Here is a 19,057-nt window from a genome sequence, read left to right on the forward strand (position 1 = left end):
ATATCATGTAGAGAGGCCTAGAGGGCAAGCTTAATATTAACCCTCGGGAAGGCTAAAATTGAAGGAGACGAGTGTTAATTCACTCATCCACTTTTCTGAGTTATGGTGAAGCCATTAGCAGCCCTAAATGAAGTCCCTTCCCTTGGGTCAAGGTAGAAGAAGAAGGGTGAGGCCTCAGTTCTTCTGTATTCACATATGAGGGTCACCACTATGATGCTTCTCATGCGGACCACTGATCTCACTTATCAGGGAGATCTGGCCTGGGAGATGGAAACTGAAGGATAAAGACCAGCAGACTGAAACATAAAGACTTGTATACCTCATTTCTGCCTCCATAGGGTCAAATTTAGGCCACTTATGCTTTTAATGCACATTCCCCAAAACTCCAGAGTTACTGAAAAGAACATGAATGGCCCACAAAATATCTCATTTGCCAAGCCCTTCCTCAAACCAGACACTGTGAAAAGAAAAACCCCTAGTGTCCCCACTTGTGGAGTGCAAGGTAGGTAAATGAGTTAGATAAACATTTACGTACCTTTAACAGTAACCCTTTAGTTGAGACGTTTAAAAAAAAACATTTATTCCTTTTTTTAAATCCCTCAAGTTGTTGAATTAGTTACCAATGTTTAAAAAGCTTGAGATCACACACACAGACATACACACACACACAACCAGTTAGTCTTTTGGAGACTGGAAGATCTGGCCACCCTGGACCCACATTCCTGCCAGGTGACAACAAGAGAGAGTGCAATAGCTGCTGTCTCCTTCAGAATAGAACACATTCTCACCACTTCTCTGCAGCCCTCAGCATCATCCTGGTCTCCCAGAATTATTAAACAAACAAAATTTTCTTCAAAAAAATCCACTTCAGTGCATGTGTAAATATTGGATATATTCATATCATTGCCTAGCCTAAATCAAAAAAAGAAGTGGTGGCGCCCTGGCTGGTGTAGTTCAGTGGACTGAGCACAGGCCTGCAAACCAAAGGATTGTGGCTTGATTCCCAGTCAGGGCACATGCCTAAGGTGCAGGCCAGTTCCCAGCAGGGGACACATGAGAGGCAACCACACATTGATATTTCTCTCCCTCTCTCCTTCCCTTCCCCTTTAAAGATAAATAAATAAAATTTAAAAGAAAAAAAAAAGAAGTGGTGGGAGAACCATACTCAAAATGGTGAAAAGGACTAAGGAAATAGCCTGAGGTACAGAGGTAAATCTGAATATAATGAATGATTTTCTATGAACATATAAATCACCAAAACTGAACCCAGAAAGAGATAATAAATGTAAGAAACTGTAATAATTAAAGTGCTGTACTCTAAAAAATATCAGGCTTAGGTAGTTTTATAGGGAAATTCTACCAAAATTTAAAGAAACATATCATTTCAAAACTATTTAAACAGACTAAAGAAAAAGATTTTAAATAAAGCTATAGAAATCACTAAAATAACTTGATAAAGATGGCATTAAGGTCTCGCTCCCCCGCTGCCTGGCCCAGCGGATCCACTACCGACGAATCGGCCCTGCTTGTGTGCACCATGTCTGGTTCCTTCAGTGTCATGTCACCGCTATGAAGAAGGTGGTTCAACAGCTCCGGCTGGAGGCTGGGCTCAACCGAGTGTAGGTTTCCCAGGCAGCTGCAGATTTGAAACAGTTCTGTCTGCAGAATGCTCAACATGACCCCTTGCTGACTGGAGTATCTTCAAGTACCAACCCCTTCAGACCCCAGAAAGTCTGTTCCTTTTTGTAGTGAAATGAATCTTTAAAGATGTTCTAAACCACTTTTCATGAACTACTGAATATTTGAAGAGAGCTAAATTTGAAGCCTGTACAAATAGCTTATCCCTGTAACACATGCCACACTATTCAAACTTCTGCTTTTGTCAGTCCTTAACATCTACCTCTCTGAATTTTCATGAATTTCTATTTCACAAGGATGATTTATTTTATATATACTGGCAGCAGCATACAAATAAATACTTAGTATAAAAAAAAAGATGGCATTGAAAAAGAAAATTAGCCCTGCCTGGTGTGGCTCAGTGGTTGAGTGCTGGCCTGTAAATCAACGAGTTGCCAGTTTGATTCCCAGACTAGGGCACATGCCTGGGTTGCAGGCCAGGTCCCCAGTAGGGGACATAGGAGAGGCAATCAGACATTGATGTTTCTCCCCCTCTGTCTCCTTCCCTTCCCCTCCATCTATAAATAAGAAAAAGAAAGAAAAAAAGAAAATTAAAGACTAGCCTCACAAATACTGGTGTTAAATTGCCAAGTAAATTCAATAGAATGTAACTGACTACATAGTAACAGAGTTATTACTGTTGATTCAGTAATGATGATTCTGTAGTACGAAGTCTATTACTATAACTGAGGTCAAGGGAGAAAATCTATATGATTTCATAGATGCTAAAACATCATTTGATACAACTCAACAAACCACTAAAAGCATTCTTTTTAAAGTCAGGAATAAGACAAAGGTACCCAGTACCATCCCTATTATTTAACTTTGTTCTGGAAATACAATGCAGCAAAAAAAGAGAAATATAAATTAGAAAACAAGGGGAAAAATTCTTATTATTTACAACCAACAAAGTAATATACCTGGAAAATCCAAGAGCATCAACAGCAAAAACTATTATAAATTAAGATTATATAAATTGCTAATTATAAGATTATTAAATATAACCAATAAGAATATGTAATATAAGACAGGATCCTATTTTAAAACACAACAAAAAATAAAACAACTAGGAATAAACTTAACAACTTAAGACATTTCTGAGACAATTGGGGAGGTGTATGTAGATTGGATATTAAATATTAATTAGATAAGTTATTAATTTTGATAAATATGATAATAGCATTGGGGTTATATATTTCAGAAAGTCCATATTTGTTCAAGACATACCAGGAAATATTAACAGATGAAATCATTTATCTCAAAAGTCTAGTCTCCCACACTGTAAAAAAATGGAGGGGGGGATGGAACAGATGATTCAAGATAGGCAAAATATGGAAAACTGTTGAAATGAAGTGACTGATACATGGAGGTTCATTATCCTCTTCTCTGTATTTGCATATTTGGAAAGGTACACAATAGAGAGTTAAAATAGTCCTGGCTGGCGTGGCTCAGTGGATTGAGTGCTAGTGTGCAAACCGAAAGGTTGCTACTTTGATCCTGCCAGGACACATGACTAGGTTGCAGGTCAGGGTCCCAGTCAGGGGTATGCAAGAGAGAACCTATTGATGTTTCTCTCCCTCTATTTCTTTCCTCCCTTCCTCTCTCTCTAAAAGTAAATAACTAATTTTTTTTTAAAGAAAGAAATGTGCTGGAAGACCCCAAACAAAGATGGGTTTTGAAAGATATAAATAATCCTAAGGGCATATAATAGTTTATAAAAGCACAGAAAAATTGCCACCTCACAATGAAGAAATACAAATTAAAGCTACAAATCAGATGTCATTTTCATCAATCAAATAGAAAAGATTAAATATCTGATACTATTCAATATTTGGGGAGGCAGCTGACATTGCTGGAGGAAATTACAAATCACCACAACTTCTTTGGAGGGTATTTTGGCATTACCTTTCAAAGTTAACACATACCTCTTGGTCCAGCAATTCCAATTCTAGAAATTTATCATAGTTATTCATTCAATAAATATTTTCTCCCACCTACTATATTTCAGGAAATATTATATTGAAAAGTAGAGGTGGAAAAAACAATGTCCCTTCTCTCATGGTGCTTCTATTCATGTGGGCAAGAAGACAACCCATAAAGCAAATCAAGTCAGGTAAGGGATAAATGCAATGAAGAAAAAAAATAAACAGAACAAGGGGTTAGGGGTGGCATGAAGGCTATTTTGGATATGCTGGTCTGGGAAGGCCTCTCTGAGGATGTGACATTTGAGCAGAGACCTGGATACAGGAGAAAACAAAGCAAGAGAATGCCCAGGAGAATTACAGGCAATAGGAAAGGAAACCATGGTATGACATATAAATTTGGCCTTTTTGCCCTTTACTTTTCTTTTTATTATACTAACAGTCTTTTGTTTATCCAATGGATATGAACACCACTTGAATGTCTCTCTTTGTCCCCCATACAAAAATAAAAAAAAAAAATCAAATCCTTTTAATACAGTACATCTTTCAAGGAAGTTGTCAGGCCAGCATTATTTCTCCAAACATTACTGTGCATCACAAGTTGATTTTCTTTAAAGGAAGAAAATTTCCCAATCTTTCTAAGTGTTATGCCAAGCTTGTTAGTAAAAGTGCACTAAAGGTCATAATTTTTTAAAGATTTTATTTATTTATCTTTAGAGGGGAAGGGAAGGAGAGAAGGAGAGAAATATCAATGTGTGGTTGCCTCTCGTGAGTCCCCTGCTGGGAACTGGGCTGCAATCCGGGCATATGCCCTGACTGGGAATCAAACCCCGCGATCCTGTGGTTCACAGGTCCGCGCTCAATCCACTGAGCTACACCAGCCAGGGCGGTCATCATAATTTTTTAATGCAGATAAACCTTTCCACAGAAAAGATAAGACATTAGTTTCACAAAAGATATCAGTTGCTAGACAATTTTATACAAAACCAAAAATAGTGTTGGGCCTTGCCCTTCTGGGAGGCACTTTAAAAAATATTCTCATTTACTCAAATATTCATATTTTAAATTTAATGATCTTTTAGACAATAGATATTTTAGGGTTAAGACAAATGATTTCTCGACATTACGAAGATTTCCAAGGAGACAACTCAAGTGGACAAACTTCAAGCACCATGAGCCAACCCCAGAGGAAACTACAGGTTTCCCTCCAAAAGTTGAGGATGCGGTGCACCCTTTCTTTCCCTTGGACACAAGCAGCCCATGTAACTTTTCCCCAAAGGTCTGGCAATTCTGAGCAAACAATACCACTTCTGCCATCCAGAAGTTACCCTAGAAGAATTCCCGAAATGAGAAACCCGGTACCGGTCAGCTTCGATACAAGCCAACCTAGTGAGAGGGGCACTGGGTTGGTTCCAACGCAGAGGATTTGCGTAGAGTCAGAGCTCTCTGGATCTGGCGCCCACTCCCACCCTATCCCCCTACTCTCCCACGCGGAGTCGTGATTTCCCAGCCGCTCTAAGTCCCTGTGAGACGCTCGTCCAGCCCAGTGCTTTCCCTGGTAAGCTCATACAGGCTCACCAGGGAAAGCGTAGGAGGGGCTCGATTTGGAGTGCTGAGAGGGGGAGCAGAAAGGCACACCAGGGTTGTGAGGGGGCAGGCAGGGGTGCGGGTAGGGACCTGCGGAAGGGATGCGGGGGTCAGAGACAAGAGAGGGGAGGGCGTGCAGAGGTCGGAAGAGGACTCCGGAAGAATGGCGGGTAGGTGTGGGACACTCCCGCAAGCAGGAAACTTACGGACAGTGTGGGAGGTTTAGGGGTGGCTTGCGGGCCAGGTTGCCCCTCACCTCACCTGCCTAGCGCTCGTTTCATTCCCTCGTCCGCAGTGCAGCGCGGCTCAGTGGGCCCCTTGCCCGCCAGGCGCAAATTGCGCTTCAGGCGGCAGTCTGCGTCCAGCACCGCGGCAGTCGAGCCCGGGGAGGGCGAGTCCAAGGGGACGCAGCGTTCATGCTTGACGGCGACGGCGTCGGTCCGCTTCCTCATCCCGCGGCCAACAAGGCCGGCCACCCAAGGAGCCCCTTGGCCGTGTCCACGCCGCTCTCGCCGCAGTCGCCGCAGTTCAGAGACGACAACTCCTGGAAGCCGCTAACCCTCACATTGCAGCCCCAAGCCAGGGGAGCTACGAACACCCGCAGGCCAATCAGCGTCCGCCTCTGCCCTAGCTCCTCCTGGAGTGCACCCAGAACCCCCGGCGCCGAACGGAAGCCATCTTGGAGAAGGGAGGGCATAACCACACTAGCGTTACGGTCAGGGCAAGGCTAAGCGGCTGACTCTCTGTGAGGTCTGGGCTTCTTCCTGGGTTGAGGGTCTCCTGTGCCTGCGTACTCATCGTTATCTCACAGATCAGTGGCCTGAACCGGAAAGGAAGCTGCCCAGGAAGTGAGTGCCCATCGAGGGCTACAGTGGAAAGTTGTTTCCCTTTACTCTCACCCCAGGCTTTCTGACTTTCCCCTAAGGCTCGTCCACGTAGGAAACGTTCAAACCTGTAAAGAATTGTGGAGTTTATTTGAGCCAACCTGACAATTGCCGGGTAGCAAAACCTCAAAAAGTTAAGAAAATGCTCCAAAGAATGACAGTTATGCACCTTGTTTTATACATTACAGCCAAAGGAGAAAATGTAAGTAGGTTACATGTAATCAATTGGTGATTAAAGAGAAAGGCGAAAGCAAACTGGGGTAAACCGCTGGTTTTGGATAAAAGAAAATATGGTAGACACATACTTCTTTTACGCAGGTGAATACAGGATAGCTAATAATCAATAGTAATAATGAAGGAATTTGTGATCTCCCCAGATCGGTGCCTTTGCTTTCACGGGTCCGAAAAAAAGGAAATTATTCTGACATTCCAAAGGTATGTTATCTTAAATGAAGAAACTAGACACTATCAGTTAAGCTAAAAGATTTACTTTTGATGGGGAAGATTCTAGCCTATGACATGACTCCTGTTTTTAGTTTTAATTTCATACCATCCTATGTGGTTACTTAGGACTCTGAGTTTATAAAGCCATCACCCAGGCTTCACCTGAGCCTGTCAGGTTTATGTGTGGCCCATTTCTGTCTACATGCTGGAAACCCAATCTTGATCAACCCCCCGGAAATGTCCATATGGAGGTTTATAAAAACAAAAAGAGCCCTGGCTGGTCTGGCTCAGCAGATTGAGTGTGTCATCCGTCAGCCTATGAACCAAAATGTTACTGGTTGGATTCCCAGTCAGGGCCCATGCCTGGGTTTGTGGGCTAGGTCCCCAGTTGGCATGTGAGAGGTACCCAATTGATGTATCTCTCACACATCAATGTCTCTCCCTCTCTTTCTCACTTCCTTCCCTCTCTCTTAATAAATAAAATCTTTAAAAAAAGAAAAAGTAACAAATCACAATTCTTTTCTAATGATTTATAATTATTCTCCCACCAGGACTAATTTAACTCATCCTAAAAAGAGAAGAGAAAATAAGAGCATTTTCACAAATTTAGTTTCATAACTTTGACTTTTTAAAAAAAATGTGGGACTATTGTTATTTTACAAATGCTGTACAATCAAGAGGTTTGCTTATTTATCTCAAAGTAATTTTTGGAATTTCAACATTTGTGTCAGTAAAAACTATTGGCAACTGATAATTTAAGATCAATTAGAAATATCTTAAGGAATTCAATAGCTCCTTATATTAGCTTTGTAGTAATACTTAGAAATTGTGAAACAGTTTAATTGACCATATTACTAAATACCACAACTAACATTCATATTTGTTCAAACACACTTTTGGAATTTAACTGGTGAATTCTTTAAAGTGATGTAGAAACCCCATACTGGGGTTTGGGAATCCAGCAACTAAACTGTAAATAATTTTTTTTTATTCTAATACTCACTGAATCCTATTTAATGGAAAAATAAAAAAGCTAGGAGTAGGGGCTAGAAAGAAGAGATTGTGTCCTTTTTGCTGATACTAGGCGTTGCCTATCTAGTCCTCAACTCTTGGTCCACACTAACTTCCTGAGTGGTCTTATCCAGGTTTTAAAAAACAACCCCAAATGGTGACACCTACATTTGTATCTCTAGTTAATATTCTACAGGCACCTTAAATTATGTTCAAAGCTGAGCTCCCAACTCTTCTTCCACCCTCAGTTCCATCCATAACTTTTTCCACTTCAGGTTGGGGTGGCAATGGGGATGATGAGGCCATCATTGCAGTTCCTCAGGTTAAACCCTGGGGCCATCCTTGATTCCTCCCTTCTTTTGCTACAGCAGGTATATCCCCAAGCCTTGTTGGATCTCATTTCAAAATCTGTCCAGGATCCACTCACTTCTTACCATCTTCACCAAATTGCCATCATTTCTCACCTGGTCTATTTTAGGAGCCTAAGTGGTCTCTTGGGTCTCCTGGCCCCACTTTTGCCTTACTTCTGTCTACTTACCTCAGCTTTTTCAGAGGTCTTTTAAAAAATCTAGATCCAGATCTGTCACTTCTTTGCTCAAAACTTCAATGGTTCTCTTATCCCTCTGGAAATAAAACCAAGAGCTTCGGAAAGAGCCTCTAGCCCTCAATCTGATCTCAGCCACTAACCTCTTCCTCACTCACTCTGTTCCAACATCATTGCCTCCTTGCTGATACAGAGGCCCCCAGGAAGGGTGTGGGCAGCATGTGTGCCAGCCATCACATAACCTTCCTTGGGGCCTTTGCACTGGATTCTTAATGCCTGGAATTTTCCACCCTCCTAATGGCACCATATCCATGGCTTATTCCTTTCCTACTTCAGGTCTGTGCCTTCTCTAAACATTAACTCAAAACCCTCAGGCCCTCTCACCATCACTCTGTTCTCCCTCTTTGACATAATTTTTAATGCTTTTCACTAATATATTCATCAATGTATTTCTACTTGTGTGTTGCTGCTTTCCCACACCAGAACGTAGACTAGAGCAAGGACTTTGTTTACTGCTTTATATTCAGTGTCTAGAACAATATCAACTACATAGTAGACTTCATAAATATTTGCTGAAAGAATAAAGAATCATCACAGCCCCTCAGAAGTGGATACTATTGTTCTCACTTTATAGGTGAGGAAGTGAATTTCAGGTTTGGGGTTCAAAATTAAAAAGGTTTATAGCAAAGGAAAGCTGTGGATGCTGTTGACCTTTGGATCCATATCCTGTAGTATGGGTCAATGTAGAGCTGTGTATTTAATGAAAATACTTAGCTAAATGTCTCTTCCCATACTTACTTCTCTGATCACACATCCACTGTATATTTGCAAAAGAGGACCCAGTTTGTCAGGTTAGCTAGAATGAATCCAAGTAATGCTACTATTTTTTAAGTGGCATTTTAAAAAATAACCACAAAAAATGAATTTCCTATAACAGTAATCACTACCTTTTACTCTATATGTTTAATTTCCCTTCCATGAAAATTTCCATAATCATGTAAGGAAGAATATGGCTTTGTGAATTGGTATTAATCTAGGGAACTTTTTCCTCTCTGTAGACCTTGTGACTAGAGCTATTTTACAAATATTTTTAAGTGACTACTTTAACATCAATGGTGGAACTGTGGAGTTGAAAGCTTAGATACAGGGTCTGCGAGACCTTAGGCAAATTATCTAACTTCCGTTTTCTAATCAGTACCAAGAGTCTTAAAAACAACCTTAGGGTTGGTTAATCCTGATCATTAAATGAAATATGTCATAGTCCCTACCACCCAGAAGATGCTCAATAAAAGCTGGTTTCCCTATTGTATAAAAACACTTACGCTACAAAACTAAACAAACGAAACGCTGCATCCTAATGTTAATGCGCATAGAATTTCTCGGCTTTTCTTCTTAACCTTGGAGTGCACACCTCTTTGAACCTAAAAGAAAATGAATGAATCACATGGAAAAAGGAAGTTGACAAACGTGCATTTATGTTGCGCTATGCGACGCGCAAAGTTGATAGTTTAGCCGCCTGGTAATAAAAAACGCATCAGCTCAGTTTACAGGCTCCAACGGAGACCTGTCAATTCTCCCTTAGTTGCCGGGGCTTACCCTAGGGAAGAACACCTTCACTTCTATCCGGAAGTGAGCAGTGAAGGTTGATGTCCTTTTACAGACGCCGTAGAACCGGAGACCCAGAGGCGTGTTCCTATTGGCTGGGAGTGTTTGGCGCCAAAGTGCAGTGCTGGGGCGGAGGATAATCCAGGGCTCTAAGAGCCGGTACCGTAGAACCGGAGAGTTGCGGAGTGAGGCCTACCACACTGGAGTTCGAGCGGGTGGTTGAGAAGGCCACGGGACTGGGTTACCTCCGCCATGTTCTGCAACAGAGCCACGGAGATGGTCCGCGAGTTGCACCGCGCACCCCAAGGGCAGCTGCTGGCATTCGATGTGAGGAGGAAGGGGGGAACCGTGTAGACTGGATGGGCGTGTTGGGGTCTGGCCTGAGAGCTGAGAGGGGCGGCGCCCTCTGGGTTTTCTCTTACCCTTCCCCTGGAGGGTTTACTTTCTCAGGGAGTCAACTCCAGAGTCAGGCACAAAATTTTGGAACCAGGCCTAAGTATAGGAAGAAAAAAAGATTTTGTGCCTACGTCACTCAAAAATTAGGTGCATTTCTTTATATATTTACGTTAGTGTCTTCTCTTCTATAACTTTATTGCTGTTCCTTTGCTTAACCACACATTTTTTCTGTTGCTTATGATGTGTACTCCGACAAAAGCTAGGCCTCTGGAGCCAGGCTGGCGATTCTGGCTCTGTTGTGTTATTTTGGGTCAGTTACTCAGACTTTCTGTTTGCTCGATTTTCTGCAAAATTGGGACAATGATAATAATAGTACCCTATTCTTATTGTAGTGAGGGCTCAGTGAGAAGGTGTACCTCAGGCTCTCTGAACAACACTTCACACAGTAATGACTAAGCTTTTTTACCAGTGCTGCTGCTACTAATCACTGTTATGATTTTTTCTTATTTTTCTTGTTATTACCCCAATGAGCGTGTTAAACACTTGACCTGCATTATTTCTTGTCCTCGTCAATAATCCTATGAGGTTTAAACTGTTGTTTTCCATTTTTTCCAGCCGTATATATGGAGACTTGGAGAGATTATGGTGACAGCCACTAACAAGTAAAGCTAAGGGTTTAAACACTGGTAGTCTGGCTTCAGACCAGCACTCTAAATTCTTTATGAGACTACATTTCTTATAGGCACCCATTATGTGGTTGCCAGGACACATTCTGCTGGAAGAGAGGCATGAAATAAGTAATACTGTGTTCGCCAGGAAGTTCATTTCTTTTTTTCAGTAAGATGGCTCTAGTGACAGTTGTCTTTAACTTCATCTGAAACAATTTTGTTAGATTGGATTGTGACAGCTTTTGTATCAGTGTACATTAAAAAAAACTGTCAAAATTGGTGAATTTTTATGTAGCCACTTTAATACTGAGCATGGAAGAAACTATGCAACATTTTCAGCAAATTATGCTTTATTATTTCAAGAAAGGTAAAAACAACTGAAATGCAAAAAAAGATTTGTGGAGTATATGGAGAAGGTGCTGTGACTGAACTTGTGAAAGTAGCTTTCCAAGTACCGTGTTGTAGATTTCTTGCTGAACAATGCTTCACAGTTGGGTAGACTAGTTGAAGTTTATAGCAGTCAAATTGAGGCATTAATTGAGAACCATTAGCGTTATACCACACGGGAGATAGCTGATATACTCAAAATATCCAAATCAATAAAGTTATTAGTGAAAATTAGAAATATGCCTTTTATTTTATGGAAAAATCGTTGGTCAACCCTGTAGAATGCAACGTGTAAAGTCATACCAAGGAAGTGTGAAAGAGGAACACAAAAGAAAAATCCATCGTGAGCTGAGGTAGATGAGAAGGCTTTTGAGCCATGCCTAGATAGATAAGGTCACCACCCTGAGAAGGGAGTTTGGAAAGGAAGTGAGGCATCCCAAGCCAAAGAATATAGCAGACCTCAGAGACACATGGTCACATAGGAAGGGTGGCTAATGGTGTGTGTGGAGACTTAAGAAGGTAGGTTCTAGGTCTAAGGGAGTTTTGGTATTCACTCATAGGGCATTTGGAAACTGGTAAAGGATTTTAGGCAAGGGAGCGATTAGGTAATTTTTTGTTTTTTGAGGCTATCTATGGCATCACTGTGGGGAATGGATTGGAAAGAAGAAAGAATGGAGGCAGAGAGATGGTTATGGTTGGTCATAAAGGACCAGGTAAGAGATTTGTGTGCTCCAAACTGTCCAGTTGGTGGTCCCTGAAATCAGTATTTGGGTTTTAGTAACTTGAGACAAATTAGACTTACAATTATTAGAATAGGAGTGGAGATGGGGTGGGTAACAAATGAGGGGAAGGGATTAGAGCATCTCGAGAAACTTCTCAGGTAGCTGAGTAAATAACTTTGAAGTTCAGAAGGGGGAGTGTTTTGGGGAAGGTGAGTTTTGTTTTGAAGATTAAAGAGGACCTAGTCTGAATATTAGCTCATTTTGCAGATGAGGAAACAGCCAAGAAAAATTATGGATCAAGTGAAGGGAATTGTCTGAACTTGCAGTATACTGGAGGAAGAGCCTCACTTTAAAAAAAATTTTTTTAAATATATTTTATTGATTATGCTATTACAGTTGCCCCATGTCCCCCACTTCATTCCTCTCCACCCTGCACACCCTCTCCCACCAACATTGCCCCCCTTTAGTTCATGTCCATGTGTCATAAATTCTTTAGCTTCTACATTTCCCATACTATTCTTGCCTTCCCTCTATTTCCTACCTACTGTCTATGCTACTTATTCTCTGTACCTTTTCCCCCTCTCTCCTCCTTCCACTTCCGTTGCTAACCCTCCATGTGATCTCCATTTCTGTGGTTCTGTTCCTGTTCTAGTTTGCTTCGTTTGCTTATGTTTTAGGTGTGGTTGTTAATAACTGAGATTGCTGTCATTTTATTGTTCATATTTTTTATCTTCTTTTTCTTAGATAATCCCTTTAATATTTCATATAATAAAGGCTTGGTGATGATGAACTCCTTTAACTAGACCTTATCTGAGAAGCACTTCATCACATTCTAAATGAAAGCTTTGCTACATAGAACATTCTTGGATGTAGGTCCTTGCCTTTCATGATTTGGAATACTTCTTTCCAGCCCCTTCGTGCCTGTAAGGTCTCTTTTGAGAAATCAGCTGACAGTCTTATGGGCACTCCTTCATAGTTGACTATCCTGTTATCTCTTGCTACTTCTAGGATTCTCTCCTTCATTTTCATCTTGGCTAATGTAATTATGATGTGCCTTGGTGTGTTCCTCTTGGGTCCACCTTCTTTGAGACTGTGAGCTTCCTGGACTTCCTGGAAGTCTATTTCCTTTGCCAGATTGGGGAAGTTCTCCTTTATTATTTGTTCAGGTAACTTTTCCACTTGTTGCTCTTCCTCTTCCCCTCTGGTACCCTTATTCGAATGTTGGAACGTTTAAAGATGTCCTGGAGGTTCCTAAGCCTCTCCTCATTTTTTTGAATTCTGGTTTCTTCATTCTTTTCTGTTTGGTTGTTTCTTCCTTCTGGTCCAAGTGTTGATTTGAGTCCCAGTTTTCTTCCCATCACTATTGGTTCCCTGTGCATTTTCCTTCATTTCACTTAGTGTAGCCTTCATTTGTTTATCAAATTTATGACCAAAATCAACATTCTGTGAGCATCCTGATCACCAGTGTTTTGAACTGTGCATCTGATAGGTTGGCTATCTCTTAGTCACTTAGTTATATTTGCTCTGGGGCTTTGATCTGTTCTTCCATTTGGGCCATTTTTTTTGTTTTGTTGCACCTGTTAGGTAGTGAGGGGCAGGCCTTAGGTGTTCACCTGGGCACGTCAACCCTGTCACTGGGTTGTGACTCAGTATGTGGGGGCGTGGTCAGAGAGGGAACAATGGTACTTGCTCTTCTCTCTCTTGGATTTCAATCCCTTCTGCTCCTTCCCACAAGCACATTGGGCCCTTCTGGTGTTGGGTCTGGGATGGGTTGGCTTGTGTACATTCTAGGACCCTGTGGGTTTCTCTAACGAACTCCCCTGTGAGGCTATGAGTCTCTCCTGGAACCTTAACCCCCCACGTGTTTTCCGTCATTACTTTTAGGCTTTATTTCCCGGCACTGGAGCCTTGGGTTGCACAGTCTGTCTTGCTGCCCGTCTTCGCCAGGTTTATATGCACATGAATGTGTGACTGCAGTCTGCCAGCCACCTCCTGTGTGCCATGGCTTTTTCCTGCCGTGACCCCTCTCTGCAGGGGCCGACTCTGCCCCTCTTACCAGTCGGGATGAATGGTTGTCACACTTCTGTACAGTTCAATTTTGTCAATTCTGGATGCTTTTTTGTTCCTAAGTTTTTTGTTGTCCTTAATTTTGGTTGTGCGAGGAGGCAGTGTGTCTACCTCTATCTTGGCCAGAGGTCTCGGAGCCTCACTTTTAACACAGGTGTACATTCCAGTCTGCTGTTTTAACTTCAGGACAAAAGTGAGGAAACAGCAGTGGGAAGTTCAGTAGAGATGATGAAATGCAGAGGTGTGTAGGTTAAGTGTTGCTTTACTACTTCTGGTGAGCGGGACTTAGAAGTTGTGAAATCACTTTCTCTTCTATGTCTCAGTTTGGTGGAAAACCCTTTGAACCTTCTGTTGGATTCATGTCTTCTACTGACAAACCCACCTTTTTCAGGTGACTCAGCAGCCTGGGAAGACTCAACCCTGCTGAAGCTTGTCACTCTGACATAGATGAGCAGGGTCAAACCAAGAATTGGTCTTATGATCTGAGGGCCAATAGGCCCATGACTTTGAAGAACCATCATTTTGAGTGAGATAATAGTCAGTGTATGTAAGTGCAGGGACTCTGTCTTCTTCATTCCAGAATGTCTCATGGTTAGGTGCTGTGTTTAGTACTTTGAAATGGTTAACCACTTCCTATATTTAGAACTGGTGAGTTTTAAGGGAAATGATCTTGGACTCCCAGGGATTTACAGCCTGAAGTGGGGGCACAAAATGAATTCAGTTCCCACTATAGATCTAAATCTGAAAGATAGTGTATTTTTACAAAATTATTTTACACTTGTCTTTTGTGTACCTGAAGATCTATTAAGAGTTTAAATTAGTTCTTAAAAATAATATTTGCTGATAAAAAGTACATTTAACTGAATTCTAATTAAGTTTTTTCATTATCTTTTTTGAACCAGCTGATGAAAGGGAAGGTAGAAATCATGCTTACATTTTTCATCAGGAATTTCATCTTTTTCTGTATTTGAGCAGGGTTAATTAGGTGATTTGTAATTGTACCAGTGACGCCAAAGCATTTTTGCTAACGCATATATTTTGGTCCGAAAAGTAGAATGGGAAAATAGATCAGTCACCTATTTTTAGATTGTTGACAGACCTATTGTGTAACATTTATGAATTTTAGAATACTAATCTTTTTATACTTCCAAGTACATTTTCAAATTTTGAAAAAATTTGCCCCAGGGTAGATAATAGAAAAACTTCTTTGACCTTTCTATTCTTGCAGTACAAACCAAAACACTGTCTTTTTTTCTTATAGTAACCATTAAGATCATTTTTCAGTAAGTAATGAATTATGTATTTTTGTCATGCTTTATTTCTTCTATAGGACTATTGATTTTTTTTGCCATCAGTTTATTGAAGTATAATTTATATACAACAAAATGTACATTTTAACACATTTTTGAGTTTTGCCAAATATATACATCCTTATAGCCAGCACCCCAATCAAGATTTCTGTCACCTGCCCTGTGCTGGTATGGCTCATGGGATTGAATGCTGGTCTGTGAATGGAAAGGTCACCAGTTCGATTCCTGGTCAAGGCACATGCCTGGGTTGTGGGCCAGGTCTCTGGTTAGAGGCCTGCAAGAAGCAACTAACTGATGTTTCTCTCCCTCTCTTTCTCTTTCCCTTCCCCTCTGAAAAAAAACTTTTTAAAAAGTCTTAAAAAAAGATTTCTGTCACCCCAAGGTTTCCTTTTTTCCCCTTTGTAGCTACCTCCCACCTGTAACCTTAGGCAACCATAGATGCACTTTTTCGTAACTCCACATTATATTGGTCTTTACATATTTCTGCATTCAGTGTGCCATGAGTTGCAAACTTCTATAAAAGGCCAGTTGGAATCATACAGTATGTATTCCTTTGTATCTCACTTATTTTGTTCAGTACATTATATTCGAAATTGTCTTAATCAGTGTGTTGGTTGTATAATCAGTCATACTCTTTATTGTTTTTTTCCTGATTTTAAAAAAAGATTTTATTGTAGAGAGGGAGAGAAACATCAATGTGTGGTTGCACTCTTGCAGCACCTACTAGGGACCTGGCTGGCAACCCAGGCATGTGCCCTGACTGGGAATAGAACCAATGTCCCTTTGGTTCGCAGGCCCACACTTAATCCACTGAGCCATGCCAGCCAGGGCTGTTTCTACTTTTTAGCTATTGTGAATAATGCTGCTTTGAAGATTTGTGTACATGTTTTTTAAGAACATATATTTTTAATTATCTTGAGTATATATTTAGGAGTGAATTGCTAGATAATAGGCAATATGTTAATCTTTTTGAGGAACCATTAGACTTTTCCACAGCGCTATACTATTTTACATTCTTACCTGCAAAGTATGAAGGTTCCAATTTCTCTCCATTCTCACCAACACTTATAGTCAGTATGAAAGGACTATTGCTTTCTAACCAGATACGTAAATCAAAGATAAACACAGTATAGACAGATTATTGCTACTGACTTGGTGAGGGAAATTAATGAATGTGGATCAATACCATTTTGTATGTTCTAGGAGGATGGACTCAGGCAGATTCTGGAGGAGATGAAAACTTTATATGAACAAAACCAGTCTGATGTGTAAGTTTTGATAAGATTCATACTTTAAAAATGTTTAAAAACAGCCCTGGCTGGCGTAGCTCAGTGGATTGAGCGCGGGCCTGTGAACCAGAGGATCGCGGTTCGATTCCCAGTCAGGGCACATGCCTGGCTTGCAAGCCGGTTCCTTGCAGGCTAACTACCAGCAGGGGATGCACAAAAGGCAACCATACATTGATGTTTCTCTCCCTCTCTCCTTCCCCTCTAAAAATAAATAAATAAAATCTTTAAAAAAAAATGTTTAAAAACTGATACTGAAATCAGATAATCTTACATCAGTTTTTGGATTTTTTTTTCTGTTTTTTAAATTCTCTGTGAGCATGATTATACTCTAGGTGTACAGAACCGAAGGGATTGTGATGATCATGGTTATATCTATGGGGATTCAAGTAGCACTTGGCATATGGAAGACGCTAAGTAAACATTTGTCATTTGACTGATATGACTTGAAAGATATTAGGGTAGACCTAAAAGATGAGACATAGCAAATAAAAACCCTAATAAAGTGAAATATATAATTTCCACTGCTTGTTTTCATTTATGTGTACCTTAGTGCATTGATGACAGAATGGGCAATATGCAAATTTAGCAGGAGCAGTCGTGATTTCCAATAGCTTGAATGGAGTTTGAGTACTAGTGCTACAAAAGTATACAGGTTGGAGGTGAGAGAGCTCTAGATTTATAAAATATTTAGAGCTAGGCATAGTAGTTGACACAATGGAGAATTTGAGCTGTATACCAAACTTCATAGATCCCTGTGATTTGGTGAAAAGTAAGACACAAAGGAGTCTTACAGACACCAACTTCTAGATCATAGAAGGTATTCGGGTCTCAGCCTAGAGAGAAGTTACTCTAAATTCTCTAGAAGTCAACCTAGAGAGAAGATCTGTGACATGAGGTTTCATCTTTGGCCTTATAAGGCGCAATGTTTTTATCAGTTACTTGGATATAGAACTCAGTATGCTAATAAAATTGATGGAGCTTACAGAACAACAGGAACATTTTCAACTAGTGTTTAAAGGTGGATACAGAAAAGTATATAGATGGAATGTGAGGACATGAACCACATCAGGTTTGTGGTAAATGTAAGGCAAAATGTAAAGTCCTAAACTCAATGTATCCATTCAGTTAACAAATGTGGACTAAACAATTATGTGCTGATAAATGGCTCTGGTATTTTAATTGTAAACACAGTAGTCAAAATTTCTGTTACTTTCTGGCCTTCACAGTCTAATGCACAATACAGATAGACCAAATTGGGATTCATGCTATAAAGAAACACAATAGCATGCTAGGACAGAGAATAATGAAGCTGTAACTAGATTGAGGAATCAGCAAGTTCTCTCCAGGGAAGGGAGATGTCAGCTGAAGCCTGAAGGAGAATCAGGTTTTTAACAAGGCAGTAATTGTGGACAGAGAGCATTCTTGGTGGAAGGAACAGCATACACAAATTCCCTGAGTCATGAAAGAGGGTGGGATGCTCAGGGAAACTATCACTCACAGAAGGTCAGTGTGACTGAAGCTTAGTAAGCAGCCAAAGTGTGACACCAGCTAAGATTTTTTTAATGTGTGGAGCAGGTGGTGTCACATTGAAGTTTTAAATGATCACACGGTCTACTGTGTGGAGAGTGGATGGAGGAGTTGAGGGGAGAGGGAGGCATGCTGGTCATACAGGTGACAGCAGAGATGACTTGGACTAGCTAAAAAGTGAACAGAGAGGTGGCTTATGAGGCCTTAGCCAGTAAGGGAAGGATTTTCCTATATTCCCTGTATTTGTAGTCTTTGCAAATTCATAATCCAAAGTTTTGTTTCCTATCCTCCTACTTTCTTTCTAGGGGGGCAATCGCTATTACCAATTTCTGATTAAAATGATTTGTCAAAAGAAATGTATTTAATATATATTAAATGAAAAATCTATTTCTTTTAAATTACTCATGTGCAAATGTGAATTTTTTAGGAAGTCCTTATGTACTTAATAAAGTACTCTGATGTTATGTTAGGTGCATTTTATTTGTACTACTATTTTATAGTTCAGAGCACATTGCAAACAATGGAGAATAAATCTGACTTTCACAGAGGGGCAGAAGTATGCAGACTATATCTAAATGGCATGATTGTGTGAGACATGTATTTTTTAGGGCCTTCAACATGCACTCCATGAAGCAAATCTTTTTATACTTACCTGGCTTCATTTTGGGTTTGTTGGGGTTTTGTTTTTTTTTTGCCTTTTTTAAAGGTTTTATTTATTTTTAGAGAGAGGGGAAAGGAGGGAGAAAGAGAGAGAAATAGTAATGTATGGTTGCCTCTTGCACACCTCTGACTGGGGACCTGGCCCACAACCCAGGCATGTGCCCTGACTGGGAATTGAATCAGCCACCCTTTGATTCACAGGTTGGCACTCAATCCACTGAGCCACACCAGCCAGGTATTACCTGGTTTCTTTTAAAACTCCCAAGTAGATTTTTATTTTTTTTCTGTATATTTGGCTTAGTTTTCCCCCCAATTTTTAAAATAGTAATAAAATATGCATAACATAAAATTTGCCAT

The 19,057-nt window shown here is 40.5% G+C and overlaps 2 protein-coding genes across 9 annotated transcripts in view; one reads left to right on the forward strand and one right to left on the reverse strand.

Annotated features, from left to right (window-relative positions):
* Positions 1–5,779, reverse strand: part of ABHD12 (abhydrolase domain containing 12, lysophospholipase) — a 94,792-nt gene extending 89,013 nt beyond the window's left edge. The window contains exon 1 of one of the 2 annotated variants that reach the window (XM_037055512.1): positions 5,448–5,779. In XM_037055512.1, the coding sequence (XP_036911407.1) occupies positions 5,448–5,638 (191 nt within the window). In that variant the 5' untranslated portion in view covers positions 5,639–5,779. The remainder of the gene's footprint in view (positions 1–5,447) is intronic. The other variant, XM_037055513.1, reaches the window with a different exon arrangement.
* Positions 5,780–5,882: 103 nt separating this feature from the next.
* GINS1 (GINS complex subunit 1) overlaps positions 5,883–19,057 on the forward strand; it is a 46,594-nt gene continuing 33,419 nt past the window's right edge. For 4 of the 7 annotated variants that reach the window (XM_037055517.1, XM_037055516.1, XM_037055518.1 and 1 more), the window contains exons 1-2: positions 9,783–10,001; positions 16,428–16,492. In XM_037055517.1, the coding sequence (XP_036911412.1) occupies positions 9,927–10,001; positions 16,428–16,492 (140 nt within the window). In that variant the 5' untranslated portion in view covers positions 9,783–9,926. Of the gene's footprint in view, positions 6,035–9,781; positions 10,002–16,427; positions 16,493–19,057 lie in introns of those variants that run through there. The other 3 variants (XM_037055519.1, XM_037055521.1, XM_037055515.1) reach the window with 3 other exon arrangements.

Source organism: Sturnira hondurensis, unplaced genomic scaffold, assembly GCF_014824575.4.
Source record: "Sturnira hondurensis isolate 20B ecotype Veracruz unplaced genomic scaffold, ASM1482457v3 Scaffold0008640, whole genome shotgun sequence".
Lineage (NCBI taxonomy): Eukaryota > Metazoa > Chordata > Mammalia > Chiroptera > Phyllostomidae > Sturnira > Sturnira hondurensis.